Raw genomic sequence first — 13193 nt, forward strand, 5'->3', positions numbered from 1 at the left:
TGTTTGGTAATCCATATGTGAATATTTAGGAGCAACCGAAGGTTTAACGGTTGATTGTAAGGTTACCTGTGTTTGTGAAGGATTTGTATTTCTTGGTGTTGTTAAATTTGGGCGTATTGGTGAAATACTTTGTTGTGTAGTTGTTGTGTGTACAATTTCTTCATTTATGAAGTGTGATGGTGTCTGGATATCTTGTTGAGTAAGATTCCTAGTTCCATTGAGGTTTTCATTGTGTATAACTGTAGAGTTTAAACTATTATTTTGTGTATCGGGCAAAAATGTATTATAGTTTAATGGTGTTGCATCAATGGTTAATGGTATTACTTTTACATAATCTCTTATGTAAGATATCGTACTTATTGCTTGACTTGAGATTGATTGTGGGAAGCTTACAAATGCGGGATGAGACCATTCGGGGTCCCAAACATAGTCTGATTGTTCTGTGATAGCGGTATCATCGTTCGAGTTTTGGGGTCTAAAATTTTTTCTTGCTTGTGCAATTAAATCAAAATTGTGTGTGAATTAATCTATTATGAACCATGCCAAAATTTTTTGTAGATCGTGTTTTGTATGTTGTGAAACGTCGTCTTTCGTGAAATTTTCTTTAATGATGTTTAAATAACTAGAGAGTAGTGTGATTTCATGTCGTACTCTTAAATGTTTAGATGTTTCTGTCGGTGAGACATTTGTTATTGGGATTTCGTTTTCTAATATCGAAATATAACTATATATTATTGCGAAAACTTCATTGGTGAATATGGAGTTTGCTCTTTGTGAGTTATGATATTGGATGCTTTTTATATATTCTGAAAAAACTTTTGAAAATTCTAAATCAAGATCGTCTGTTTGAATTGTATATTTTCTATTATTATGGTTTGGTGAGGTGAATTCTATGGAATAGATTCCATACTGTTGTGTTATGTTGCATATATCTTTTAAGTAGTGGTCTATGATTTGTCTTTTGATTTTTACATCTGGGAACTCTGTTTTACATGGACTGATTCCGGGTTCAAATAAATTTAATAGTAAATTTTTGCAAAATATATGCTGTCCTGTATCAGTGGTTGCATCTACTATAAAAGGAAAGATTTCATCATCATCTGGACTTTCTTCACCTGGGGTGTGCGTTGAGCTCATTTTTTCGTTCGATGACTGTTAATATGTAATTATTAATGTGTCGAATTGGTTGATTCCAATTGTATAAATGTACTGGTTTGTGTTTATACTGCTTTTTTATTCTTCTTTTTCCTCTTTTTGATGAATTTGAAGTTGTTTCTGAGTCAGAAAAATATAATTGATCGTGAAGTGGGCAATTTTTATCTATTGATTCTTTTAGTTTGTAAAGTTCGTCTAAACTGTTGGTTTCTGATTCTGAAAATGCGTTTCGATTTTTTGAAAATCTTTTTCGTGTTATTTGTCTTTGTTTCGTTATTATTTTTCTTTTTAGTGTTTGTCGTTTTGTTCGAATGTATCCAACTGTTTGTGTATGAGGTGTGATTACAAGGTCGTATTTTTTGTTATCTATTTCACAATTGTGTAAAACGATTGTTTGTTTATTTCCTAGGTTTTTAAATGACATAAGGTTTAGGATGACGGATGCAAAAGGTTGTTAAATGGTTTCTATTTTCTTAAACTGTTAGTTCTTACGATTTTTTGGTTAGCTTAACCTGGGTCTATTTGTTCAGGGTTGGAGAGAAAAGTATATCGATTCCGAAGAATGATTTTTTACTTTCTCGTGGCTAGTATAAGTTAAGGTGTTAACTTACTTAATCTTACTTAGGGGTAGTGATTGTGTTCAAGGGTTGGAGAATAGTAAATCGATCCACAGGGTTCAGGTATAATTAGAACGCGAGTAGTTCGTTAGATACTATTTTAAACTTACTAAGTCTAAGATTTATCCTGGGTCTGGTAAGAGGGGGGGTCAAGTGAAGGATGAATAACCGAAGTTCTTCACTGTTTATCCTAATTTGAATGATTAGTTTTGTTTAAAAATTTCTATTAGTCTTAGGTCTTTAGAAAGGGTTGGGTAGTGAATCGACGTTTGAGGTCGTTAGACACTAATTAAGTGGGTGGGGGAGAACAAAGTTGTTCTGTTTGATCCAAGGATAAGCCTTGATGATCAAATTTGAAATTTAATTAAGTAGAAAATGATTTAAGATCCAAGGATAAGCCTTGATGATCTGGTTTTAAAATTAAGTGAATTTAAGTTTTAATAAAATTTTAAATGTGTGTAAAGGAAAGATTTAGTGTTTTGATGATATTAGTGGGTTTATGATTGCTGTTATGTTTTAGATGATGGAGCTGGAACAACAGGATGATTTATGATTACTAACCATTTATTGTCATGCTACTAATTTTTATTTTTTATTTTTCAATAAATATTTTTCAAACATGTTTTGTATATTACTGCAGAGTTTTAGGAAAACGATCTTAGATCTTTTTATCAATCGTTATTGTATATTAATAATTTTGTTTAGCGCCTGAAATGATTTTGAAGATTAACTTCAAGGTTTTATGTTTGCAAATGAAAATCTAAATTCATTGCCAGTAGTATTCTAAATATAAAAGTTTGTTCTGGTTTTTGCCTAACTATCATATAGCTATATGGCAAATTTCTACTTTGTCGTATGTCGTCTCTGGTTCGAGGTTTTCTTCCAATTCCGGGTAGTTCTGTTATGGTTCGGAATATTGGCTCTGATCTATTGAGTCGTAGAGACATTTCGATTAAATTATTGTCGTATAACATTTTTTAAATGTTTTTGTCTAATTTCTAATCTATTTTGGTTAATTCTAAGCTATTAAGGTCTTGTTCGAGACTTATGGTCGCACCAGATGAGTTAGGACCGAGTTGGTTAACTCATAGAGTAATTTCGGATAGGGTACACCGTCTGCTCGTCACGCTATCTTAGTTTCGGCCGGATAGATTCGTGCAACTTCTTAGTCTAATACCGATCCTAATCTTACTCTTATACTATCTAGTCTCAGGTTGTTTAACTAGTCTCTGCTAGGCTCAATAGATCTAGGGTATACTGGTTTATTGCGGCTGCTGAAGTGCTCGGGAGAGTCCAACTAATTTCTAAGTTAAATTCAAATCTCTCTGGTGCTGAAATTACAAGTAACTTCAGCACTTACAAATAAGTGGGTTGTTAGTTAGATGGATCATGATTGGTTAATATTAAATACTTTACATTGGTAAAATATCTAATTTATCCAATCATAAAATGTAGTTTAGATCAGGTTCCACTATAACTAGTTCACTCGAATTCTTTTTCTATGAAAGGAATTTTTCGTAAGCAAAAGGAATTTTAACCTGATGCCAGTAGTTGTGCTTTAAATCAAACACCTCAATAGCAGCTTTTGAAACTGAAAAAGTGATTTGCAGTAGAATTGAAATCAGATACAGGATGTATGGCTCTGGCTTAGTTATAAAAGCAAAAATAAACGCTGAAGTAAGTTGTTTCTACCTTCACCCAAGCGATTACTTCTGGTCTTTTAAATTATTTTGCTATATTTTTCGGCCAATTTTAATCCGCTCGTTCAAAGTTATCTCGTGTTTTTCTTGCTTCGTCGCTGTTTCAGAAAGGACAGTTAGGATCAGAAGTGTCGCATTTGCCCAACTTTCCAGCGCCAGACTCATCAAAACCAACGAAGCAGAACCCTTGATAGCCCATGTGGTTGAAGTGATTGCAGTCTTGGGCGACACCCCAGTATACGGTGTCCATTGGGAAAGTACAATCTCCCCAAGAGCTCTTACACATCGTGCCACCACTAGGCGAGCTTGGTGCTGAAGTAGTGGTTGTCGTTGTCGTTGTCGTAGTCGTCGTGGGCGCCATCGTAGGCGCTGCTCCTTCGTCGTTAACCGGACCCCCTTCAGTGCACGTTGCCATGTTCCCAAAAGCAGCCGCTTCGGGACTCTGGTTCAGTTGGTCCAGTGTTTGGACGGAGAATGGCGGCTGGCCAAGGATGTTTCCACTTACACCGTAGATGCACACAACTACGTGGGAGCCGGAACATTCTGCTCTATCGCAACCAAGATGGGTGGTGTCTGGCCACATAACCTGCAAAAATCAACAAAAGGAAAAATCGAAACTCTTTGAGACTCGAATAAAAAACTGTTGCCAAAATTAAACAAGGATAACCGGTTACTGTGCAAATAGCACAGAATGTTGCGACCAATCTTAAAAATGAAAACATTATTTTTTTCCAATTAGTGTCGCTTTTTCGGCTTGCTGTTATAAAGGAATCTGAACAAAAAAAAGTAGAGCTTAGGCATTTTGGTCAATCATGTAAAATACTCAAATTGAAAGACAAATAACAAGAAAAACAAAAACAAATAGAAAAAAATTAAATATTTTTTTCTTATAATTTTTCAAGTTTTTCACAATTTTTTGAATTTTTTATTCCTAAGATGTAGCTAAGAACTGCAAAAACTAACTTAATTAGAGTGAAACTAAATTTTCAAGGCTTAAATGAAGCATAAATAAGCTAATGAAAGCCTGCTCACTCGCTCGAAATTAGACGAAAAATCAAAAATTTCAAACCGGTTTTTCTCGACACAGTGAAAATTTTTTGTAATTTTTTGATGTAGTTCGAATCACGACTAAAAGGGCTTTATTATGATATATCACTCAACCCTGTCCGATCATTATTTATGGTAGCTGATTTTGCGAGGAAAAAAACTAAAACACACCCGAATACAAAGTTCCTCCCCATTTTCAATGGTCGGAACAAAAAGTGTGTGAAAATGAATAGTCTAAATCAAAATTAACGGCAAAATTTCTGAAGAGTCTCTGAGTTGAATGTCTCAATACGATCCAGAGTACTGTTTTTTTTTCTGATGGCATGAACATGCACAAAATGCAGGACTCTTCATCAACTAGGGTAAAATTTGGACACGAAAAGTGTTATAGTAGGTTTTAGCTATATCGGATTAAAATCAGATTCTAACAAAAATTATGAAATGTTAACATAACGAAGAATCAGAACTCCAAATCTTATATGACAATCATTCCTAAACTCAATGCTTCTGGGTCCAGGTTGGGTTCATAGGTTCAGACCACTGCAACAAATTTTCGATATTACTGGAGTATTGCGAAAAAAGTTTTGTGTCTCTAGACCGTTTCGACCGATTTTGCAGATCAAGAAGATACAACCGAGACCGGCGCAAAGCGAAGAAAAATTTTGCACCATCAACGCAACCGACAAAAAATTGTCCGCAACCAGTACGACAATACTGAGGTTGAACTTTGTCTACTTGGTATAATTTGTTTGGCAATTCACAGTTTGCAACCATCAAACGTGCGTTTTTTTACTACCTAACTGATACGAGTTTCAACAATTTAACACTATATTTTTTTGAAAAATCGTATGTTTTTGCTAGTTTGTTAAAAAAAACTCGAAGTTCTATATTGTGGTACCTTTTTCTCGTAAGTTTTGGTATTTTAATAAGAGATATCGCTTCTCGGACTTTTGTTGGAGATAAATTAAGTGTTACAAACCAGCAAAAAGATTCGATTTTTCAAAAATATAGTGTTAAATTATTGAAACTCGTATCAGTTAGGTAGTAATAAAATGCACTGTTAATGGTTGCAAATTGTGAATTGCCAAACAAATTATACCAGGTAGACAAAGTTCAAGCTCAGTATTGTTGTAATGGTTGCGGAAAATTTTTCTTCAGTTGCGATGATGGTGGAAAAGTTTTCTTCGCGTTGCGCCGGTCTCGGTCGTATCTTCTTGATCTGCAAAGTCGGTCGAAATTGTCTAGAGACACCAACTTTTTAAAAAATCTTAGCGTAATCTTTAATCACCGATTTTTTTTATCACCGCATTTTATCGTTTTGAGTATAGTTCCTAGGCTTATGTCCAATAATGTGAGGATAATATGACGAGACTATTGCGACTAGTTTCTAAACTGGAGACCTTATGGATATTCGCTCTCAGACCACCGCAATTGGCTGCCAGACATTCGCCATTAACAATCGTACTATTTTGACTAATTTTCAAATCATCAAACCATTTTCAAACTATTGCGACAAATTTCCCGGCCATCGCGACTTACTTACAGATTAAGGCTATCAAAATTGAAAACTTTCAATTGTTCAAATTACAAGTTTTCAGTTAGTGGCGCAACTGGAATCAGCGATTTCACAACTTAAGGTTTTAATGTAAAATTGTTATTTTGCCAGATTTCGTTAAACATGTGATATATTTGGACTGAATAATAACTGTGCATGAGTACATGACAAGTTTTGTTAAAATAGAAAAAAAAAGAAATTCACATTTTGTTGACCATAAAAAAAAATTATCATACAGCAAAAATTTTCTTTCTTTCAGCAATTACAATTGAAAAGTCAACCTGCTGAAAAGAAAAACAATGCTTAGCAACCGTCCATAATTATAGAAGCATATACAAAAAAATCAATCCCCAAATTCTAGATTCTCGCAGTAGTAAAAAGGAAAATCCCAGAAACTTTACAGTAAATGGACTGATTGGCAGTTCTGACGCGACTTTCACAATTTTTTGAGATCCGGGCTTTTCCTGCTGCAAAGCATTTTAACCATTTCAAAATTTTTGCCATTATTTTGCCGATATTTTTTAAGATAGCTCCCAGGAGTTTCAAAATCTTGCCAGAAATGCCTGAATTTCAGATGGTAATTTGAGTCGCGAAGCTGCAAAAACTTCTTACTGGTAACTATGAGATTGATGGGCAAAAGGATCACTTCATCTTGTACCACTCTAAAACACCACCCTACAGGAATCCCGGCCATCGCGACTATAAATCTCTAAGCTAACTAAAACTAAGCTAACTATTACACAACTTCACACTCAGTGACTTCCTCGACTCTTTTTTTTTTTTTTTTTTTTCCATTTTTGAGAGGTTGATACTCGCGATGAGGTAGTTCTTAAGCAGGGGCACAACAGCGGTTCGCCGTGATGGGCTGTACAGCTCGCATGTTGGTCCTATCCCTCGTGGATAATTTTTAAGATAGGACCAACATGCGAGCTGTACAGCCCATCACGGCGAACCGCTGTTGTGCCCCTGCTTAAGAACTACCTCATCGCGAGTATCAACCTCTCAAAAATGAGGGAAGGGTTCATCATTGTACCACAGCCACAATGCTCAAAAAGGGTAGTTTGGGTGATATGGCATTGTGGCGCTCCGGTATCGTTGGTTAACGTCAATCAAATGATTGCGAGTTCAACTCGCACCTGCGCTGCAATTTGAAAGGTGAGCTCTTGCAAGTGAGTCATTGCTTACTGGGTGCTGGTTAAATGCACTCTTGTCGGCTTAAACAACCAGGTGTTTGATTTAGAAAAAAATGTACTAACTTGAGTGAAGTGGCCCGTTTGTCCAGTCCAATGCACTTCACACATCTTGAAGTCGCCCGCATCACCCAAAGCTGTCAATCCAAACACAAAGTCTTTTATCTCGTCCCACCTACAAATCATACGATTTATTCAAAAAACTTGAGAACATTAAGAACACATTTTTACTGGATTATTTTGCTTTTTACTGCAACAGACTGTGTTTATAATAGAACAGTACTGAACTGCAAAAGAGGTTTTAATACAAGAAATTAAAATTAAAACTTTTCATTAAGATGGTGATGATGATGGTGAGAATACATACCATCATCTGTCTTACATTTGTGCCAGGAAAAAACAGCAGTTTCATTGTTTTCTATCATTTCATTTTTGTGGCGACGGTTTGCGCGTTTATGAAAAAAATGCTGATAGCTGAGTTTGGGACCACTTAAATGCCTTTTTGTGGCGGTATTTTTATAATAAGCAAATATGCTGGTCTAGCCATTTTCACAATAAAACAAATATAACATGATCATCATGTCTTACAAATATGCAAGCAAAAAAAAACGCATTTTTAAATTCATTTTTCCATTGATCTATCTATTTTTTTTTACTGCTGGAGGGATGTATCGACTGTACTCGCCCTATGCTTTGACCGTGCTCGTCTTATGTTTATCGATTTTTCGACTGTGCTTTATTTAAGTTTCGACTGAGCTCGACCTATGTTTTGACTGCATTCGACCTATTTTTCGACTTTACTAACCTGTAATTCGACTTTCTAGACCGAAATCGGGTGTTTCGACTGTGCCCGAACTATGTTTGGATATTTTTCGTCTATGTTTTGACTGAACTCGATCTATGTTTCGATTTTTTCTACCAGAATTGGATATTTTCCGACTGTGCTCGACTTCTGTTTCGACTTTCTCGCCTCTGTTTCAATTTTTTTCACCAAAAAGAGTTATGTTTTGACTTTATTGCCTATATTGTGCATGTTTTTGAGTCAAAATTGCTTCTGCACCGCTGATTTTCTGTTTGAAATCGGTACCTTCTCGGCTTTCAAAATTGGACTTAAGTTGAGCACCTCGATCTAGATTGCCAGGCACTTTGTTCGCATATTCTCACTGATAAGTCCAATGAAAAATTAAAGGGTATATACTCTTTGAGCTATTTTCCACCCACCCCTCCCACTTTTGAAATTGAACTTTGAAAAAGTATTTAACATTGTCATAATGCATTGAAATATGGCATGGTGAGCAAACTAACTATTGTGAACACGTTTGATCTTCATACTTAACATCGTAATATCACGCATTTAACTAGAATATTACGTAACACAATCATGAAAATAGATATTTTGAAAAGTGAGGGGAGTGGTAAAGAGCCCCTGTTTGTACTAGTTAACAAGGGGACAGTAGTAAAAAAGATGCAGTAAATTAATCAAACCAAGCTTGTGTAGCGGTCCATCCGGAGTTGCGGGCTGTTTTGTCGTTCACTTCCGTGGACCAGTACAGGTTCTCACCGGCATGCCAGTAGCCACAGAGACCAGATCGTCTGGCGCTCGAAGAATGGCTCATGTAACAATTTTTTGTGTTCTTCAACTCATTCGCATACTCCCTCGCAAAGTCCGCTATAATTTCAGATCAATTAAAAATCAATTATCAGTCAAATAAAATTTAGAATACCAACGGGAAATAAGTAGAGAAAGTTTATCAACAAAAGACCATCAACTATTCAAAATGAGGAATCTTGACTGTCAAGTATATATGGAACCGTTTTTATCTTCGAGCGAAAGAATCCTATAACTCCCGAAATTCAATTCTTCACAGAAAACTGCTGCGATAACCGATTTATCGATGCCCATGAATTTTTTTCCAATATATGTTGCCTATGTTATATATGAAGGATAACTATGGAGATCCAAATTGGCGATAAAACGCTTTCAACTAAAAGTAAGGCTTCTTCGACGATGGTTTGAAGCATTTAGGTATCGATAAACTTGAATCAAGTTTCAACAGACGAGAACCGCAATGAGCTTGTTTTGATTGTCTGTATTGGTTTCTTTTATGATTTTAACCTGGACCTTGACCCACTTTCAGCGAACTCCTAGTGAGTGAGCTTAGTTTAATTGCGTTTAGTTAGAAGTAGCGACCATTTTTAATTGAACTCTATTTTTAATTTTCCCATTTAATTTTTAGCTTAGTTTACCTTGATCAACAGAACTTCTTGAAAATCTGGCATGGGGTGAGTTTTTCGTTCTTGCAAAACCAAACGAATGACCCCTCAACCTCTTGTAAAGATTGGGTATATATGTTTCAAGTAGCTTTACTAGCTAAAAAAATATTGAGATTTGAACTTTTTTCTATACATTGGAATTGTTGAAACAAAACTTCTCTAGATTCAAGAAAAACAACGAATCGAGTCCACCACGCTGAATTCCGAACGGCTAGCTAGAGTTCTAGACGAAAGAAGACGTTTCGGTGAAAGCTAAAACGTCACAGAAACAAACTTGAGACGAAGCCTTTGAACGGTATGCGTTTTGAAAAAACAGATGAGAAGATCCACCCAATGCTCTTTCTAGCACAAGGCAAGAAAGGATATCGTATATCTGCTCAGAAATTCAAACGTTCAAAATCTTTTGCTTTAGCTCCGCAGAATTTGGGAATATTTCAACTAAGCATTCATTTGAAAACCAAATATTACCTTCCAACAGCAAAAACTCCTGAGCAGATGACAACGGGAAAACAAGTCTAGAACAATACTAGGGCGTGTTAGCAGATATGGCTAAGAAATGCGATAAGTCCAACGATACTAGGAATGGATTTGTGACATCTTCAATAACAATGATGAATTACGATATCCAAAAAAAACTTCTCACTGAACGTTTTCCACCTCATGAAGTCCTTAACGTAGCTTTCATCGACAAAAAAGGCATTTCTAATCACTTGAAAAATACAAACAATTTTAAACATTTTCATAGCTTACATAATATTTTTGTGAATAACAACTGAAACTTTTTTAAACGAGAGTCTACATTAATTGTAGATAGAGGAAGTTCTTTAATGAAATGCGGCGGTACTTTGTGAAAAAAAACTTCACAGTATCTCCAGTGAACTACGCTCTCTGTATTGTTTAATTTTAAAAGGAAGAAAATGAGAACTTATTGATATTTGTTTTACTACTATTGTACCTGATATTTCAACATGAATAAATAAACAGGTATAGTAAACATATTTTAGATACTAAGTTTGTATATCCGTCGGATCAACGGACCAACTTGTTGTAAAAAACCATGTACATGAAGATATGAGTGCTGCGGCGTATCAATGCACGGTTGGAAGCAGCACAAAGTGACAATGATGATTAAATGGCAAAACAAACGACGATAATTGCAGACGATTGAAAAAAGGAATATAGAAGATTGCTACGCATTGAACCGGGAAAAAATAATTTTGTATAGCTGAATATCCAAGTTGAGTAGGCAAGTCCGGTGAGTTTTATAAATAGGAAATCACTACTTGAACTGAAGTTACCAGACCCTAATCTGAAGATTAACCGTAGATCAGGCAATGAAAGATGCTTACGTCCCATTCACAAACGACACGATAGAGATAGTAGGCTACATAACAGTCTCAATCAATTCCAAAGGATGGTCCTTTGAGAGAACGGTTTTCTTCATCAGTGAAAGCCATGAGCGCAACATCCTAAAAAACGAAAACCTTCCACACGAGGGGATTGAAGTCTCATAAAAACCGTATTGTCACTTCAAGAACACCTGAGAAAGTAAATCTTTTGTAAAATCCGTCAGTTTTTTCAAAAACGAAACAACAGTTGTTGTCAACGAAATCATTTCATTTTCGACAGAACTTGGAAAACCAATAACAAAACGAAAACAGACATTTTCACAAACATCAAAACTCTACTCAGGTAAAGAATTAAAGGATACTGTTACCCTGTTTACCCTCGGCAAACCAAGAACTAGGTTGATTGATCTCCGATGAACACATCAAGCAATTAAAAAATTGCCAAAAGGACAGATTCACAAGCCCATTCGTTCCTACCCATTCGAAATAGAAGATTCGTAACTAATTAGCATTAGATACGATTTTTTTAAACAAAAGAACAATTACAAGAATCCAAAAACTCATGAACTGGTAGATAACAGCGCAGCTCTTTTTCCCCAAAAATCCACTCAAGAAAAATGATTTACACCTTTAGAACTTAAAAATACATACAGCCAACTAAAACTAGACAAAAATGCATTTTTATTATAGAAGGCAATAATTTTACTTTTTCAGTGACATGTTTGAAAATTTTTAAAAAGGAGCGGACGTAAGCCATTGGAAATTTGATGATACTTGAGTTTTTTGTACCAAAAAGATTCATCTTTTTCAATCTCTGCCGGTCAAAAAATTGTATCTTTTGATGTCCCTCGTTGGATTATTCTCAAATTTACTCTCATTTGTTCCTATTTCAATTTTATCAATTTATATTTTTTATTTGCACCACCAAAATTATTAAATTATCCAATAGAATCAAATGTTTTAATTGATATAAAACTGAAAAGTGGAAATTTAACCGATCCATCTTCCTTCAGCCTTAACGTAGAACTGCTGTGAAAAATATGCCATTCAAACAATTGGCTTTGACATAGAAAATCGTGAGTCGTCTAAATTGAAACATAATAAATTTTTAAACAATACTAACATCACTCTACTTGTTGAAGAAGATAAAATTTTAAAACTTTTGATCAAGGTTGTAAAAATGAGCTACAAACCACCAAAATTAAAATTTAATTTTTGAAATTGCACAAAAATCTCCACACATCCAATTGATTGCTATAAATGGATAGCAAAATAATCCTACCGTCCGTTCTGAAAATAGCAGCCCTTAAACTCTGTCACAAAACCCATTCTGGGCAGTTTGGTCTTTCTGGCCATTCTAGCTTTTCGGAATATGTTTGGTGACTACATATCAACCGAATGATACACTTTCATGGAATGAACTGCTCCGATTGCAGCAAGGCAGGTAAAAAACTTAAACCCTTGTTATCTGCAATACAGACGTACAATTCTACCGACCTGAAGCTCAGAAACAAAAAAAAACTTTTTCATTGGACTCAAATTGAGGCTCTTCTGAACGAAATATATTTTTATATAAACAGAGTTTTGAACTTCCTTTCGGCTAAAACTATTTCACTAATTTCTGCTAAAATGAAGATCGACTTTCTGAATGGTTAAATTCAATGACAAGAAACCTCTACTTCAATTAAAATGGATCACTTCTTGTTTCAACTTAAATAATTTTGCTATTCAGAAAGACTAACATATTATTTTGCTTGGTAGCCAATCACCGCTCCAACAGATAAGTTAAAGAACTGAGCATACCTTCCAACTAAAAATAAAGTTTTTGACCTAGGAATAGCTTGAACTTTTTTTTATTGATTAGATTTTAAAAAAATTAAAACAATAGCTAAGTTTTAAAATACAGCTCAAAAGAAAACTGAGTGCCCGTTAAAAAAACTGTCTATGAATTTTTCAATACCTTTTTAGACAATGGAATGTCAGTTATGTCTAAAAAGGGCAATCAAGTGGGCTGCAGACGACCGAACTAAAGACCGTCTCTTAGATACTCCGCAGGTTAAAACACTCGACGACCGGATGAACAGGGTTAAGAGTCGGTTTTCAGCCCAACTTCTCCATAGAAACTGTCATTTTCCAAGATACAACTGTGTTCAATTCATGAACAAAAACTAACGTGGTTCTAAAACTAACCAGCTCAGTGGAGAAGTGTGATATATTTCGGGAAAAATTAAACTGAAGTAACGGTGAACCCAATTACCAAACTTTGGTCGAGAAATTTATTCAATCTTCAATAACTACAGTGAAAT

At 35.1% G+C, this 13193-nt stretch overlaps 1 protein-coding gene across 1 annotated transcript in view; it reads right to left on the reverse strand.

The window, feature by feature from the left end:
* Nucleotides 1–3375: 3375 nt before the first annotated feature.
* LOC134847998 (ectin-like) overlaps nt 3376–13193 on the reverse strand; it is a 31101-nt gene continuing 21283 nt past the window's right edge. Inside the window, exons 4-6 of the mRNA XM_063865328.1 lie at nt 8750–8933; nt 7331–7439; nt 3376–4058 (exon numbers count right to left, since the gene is read on the reverse strand). Of these exons, the coding sequence (XP_063721398.1) occupies nt 3576–4058; nt 7331–7439; nt 8750–8933 (776 nt within the window). The 3' untranslated portion in view covers nt 3376–3575. The remainder of the gene's footprint in view (nt 4059–7330; nt 7440–8749; nt 8934–13193) is intronic.

Source organism: Symsagittifera roscoffensis, chromosome 6 (genome assembly GCF_963678635.1).
Source record: "Symsagittifera roscoffensis chromosome 6, txSymRosc1.1, whole genome shotgun sequence".
Lineage (NCBI taxonomy): Eukaryota > Metazoa > Xenacoelomorpha > Acoela > Convolutidae > Symsagittifera > Symsagittifera roscoffensis.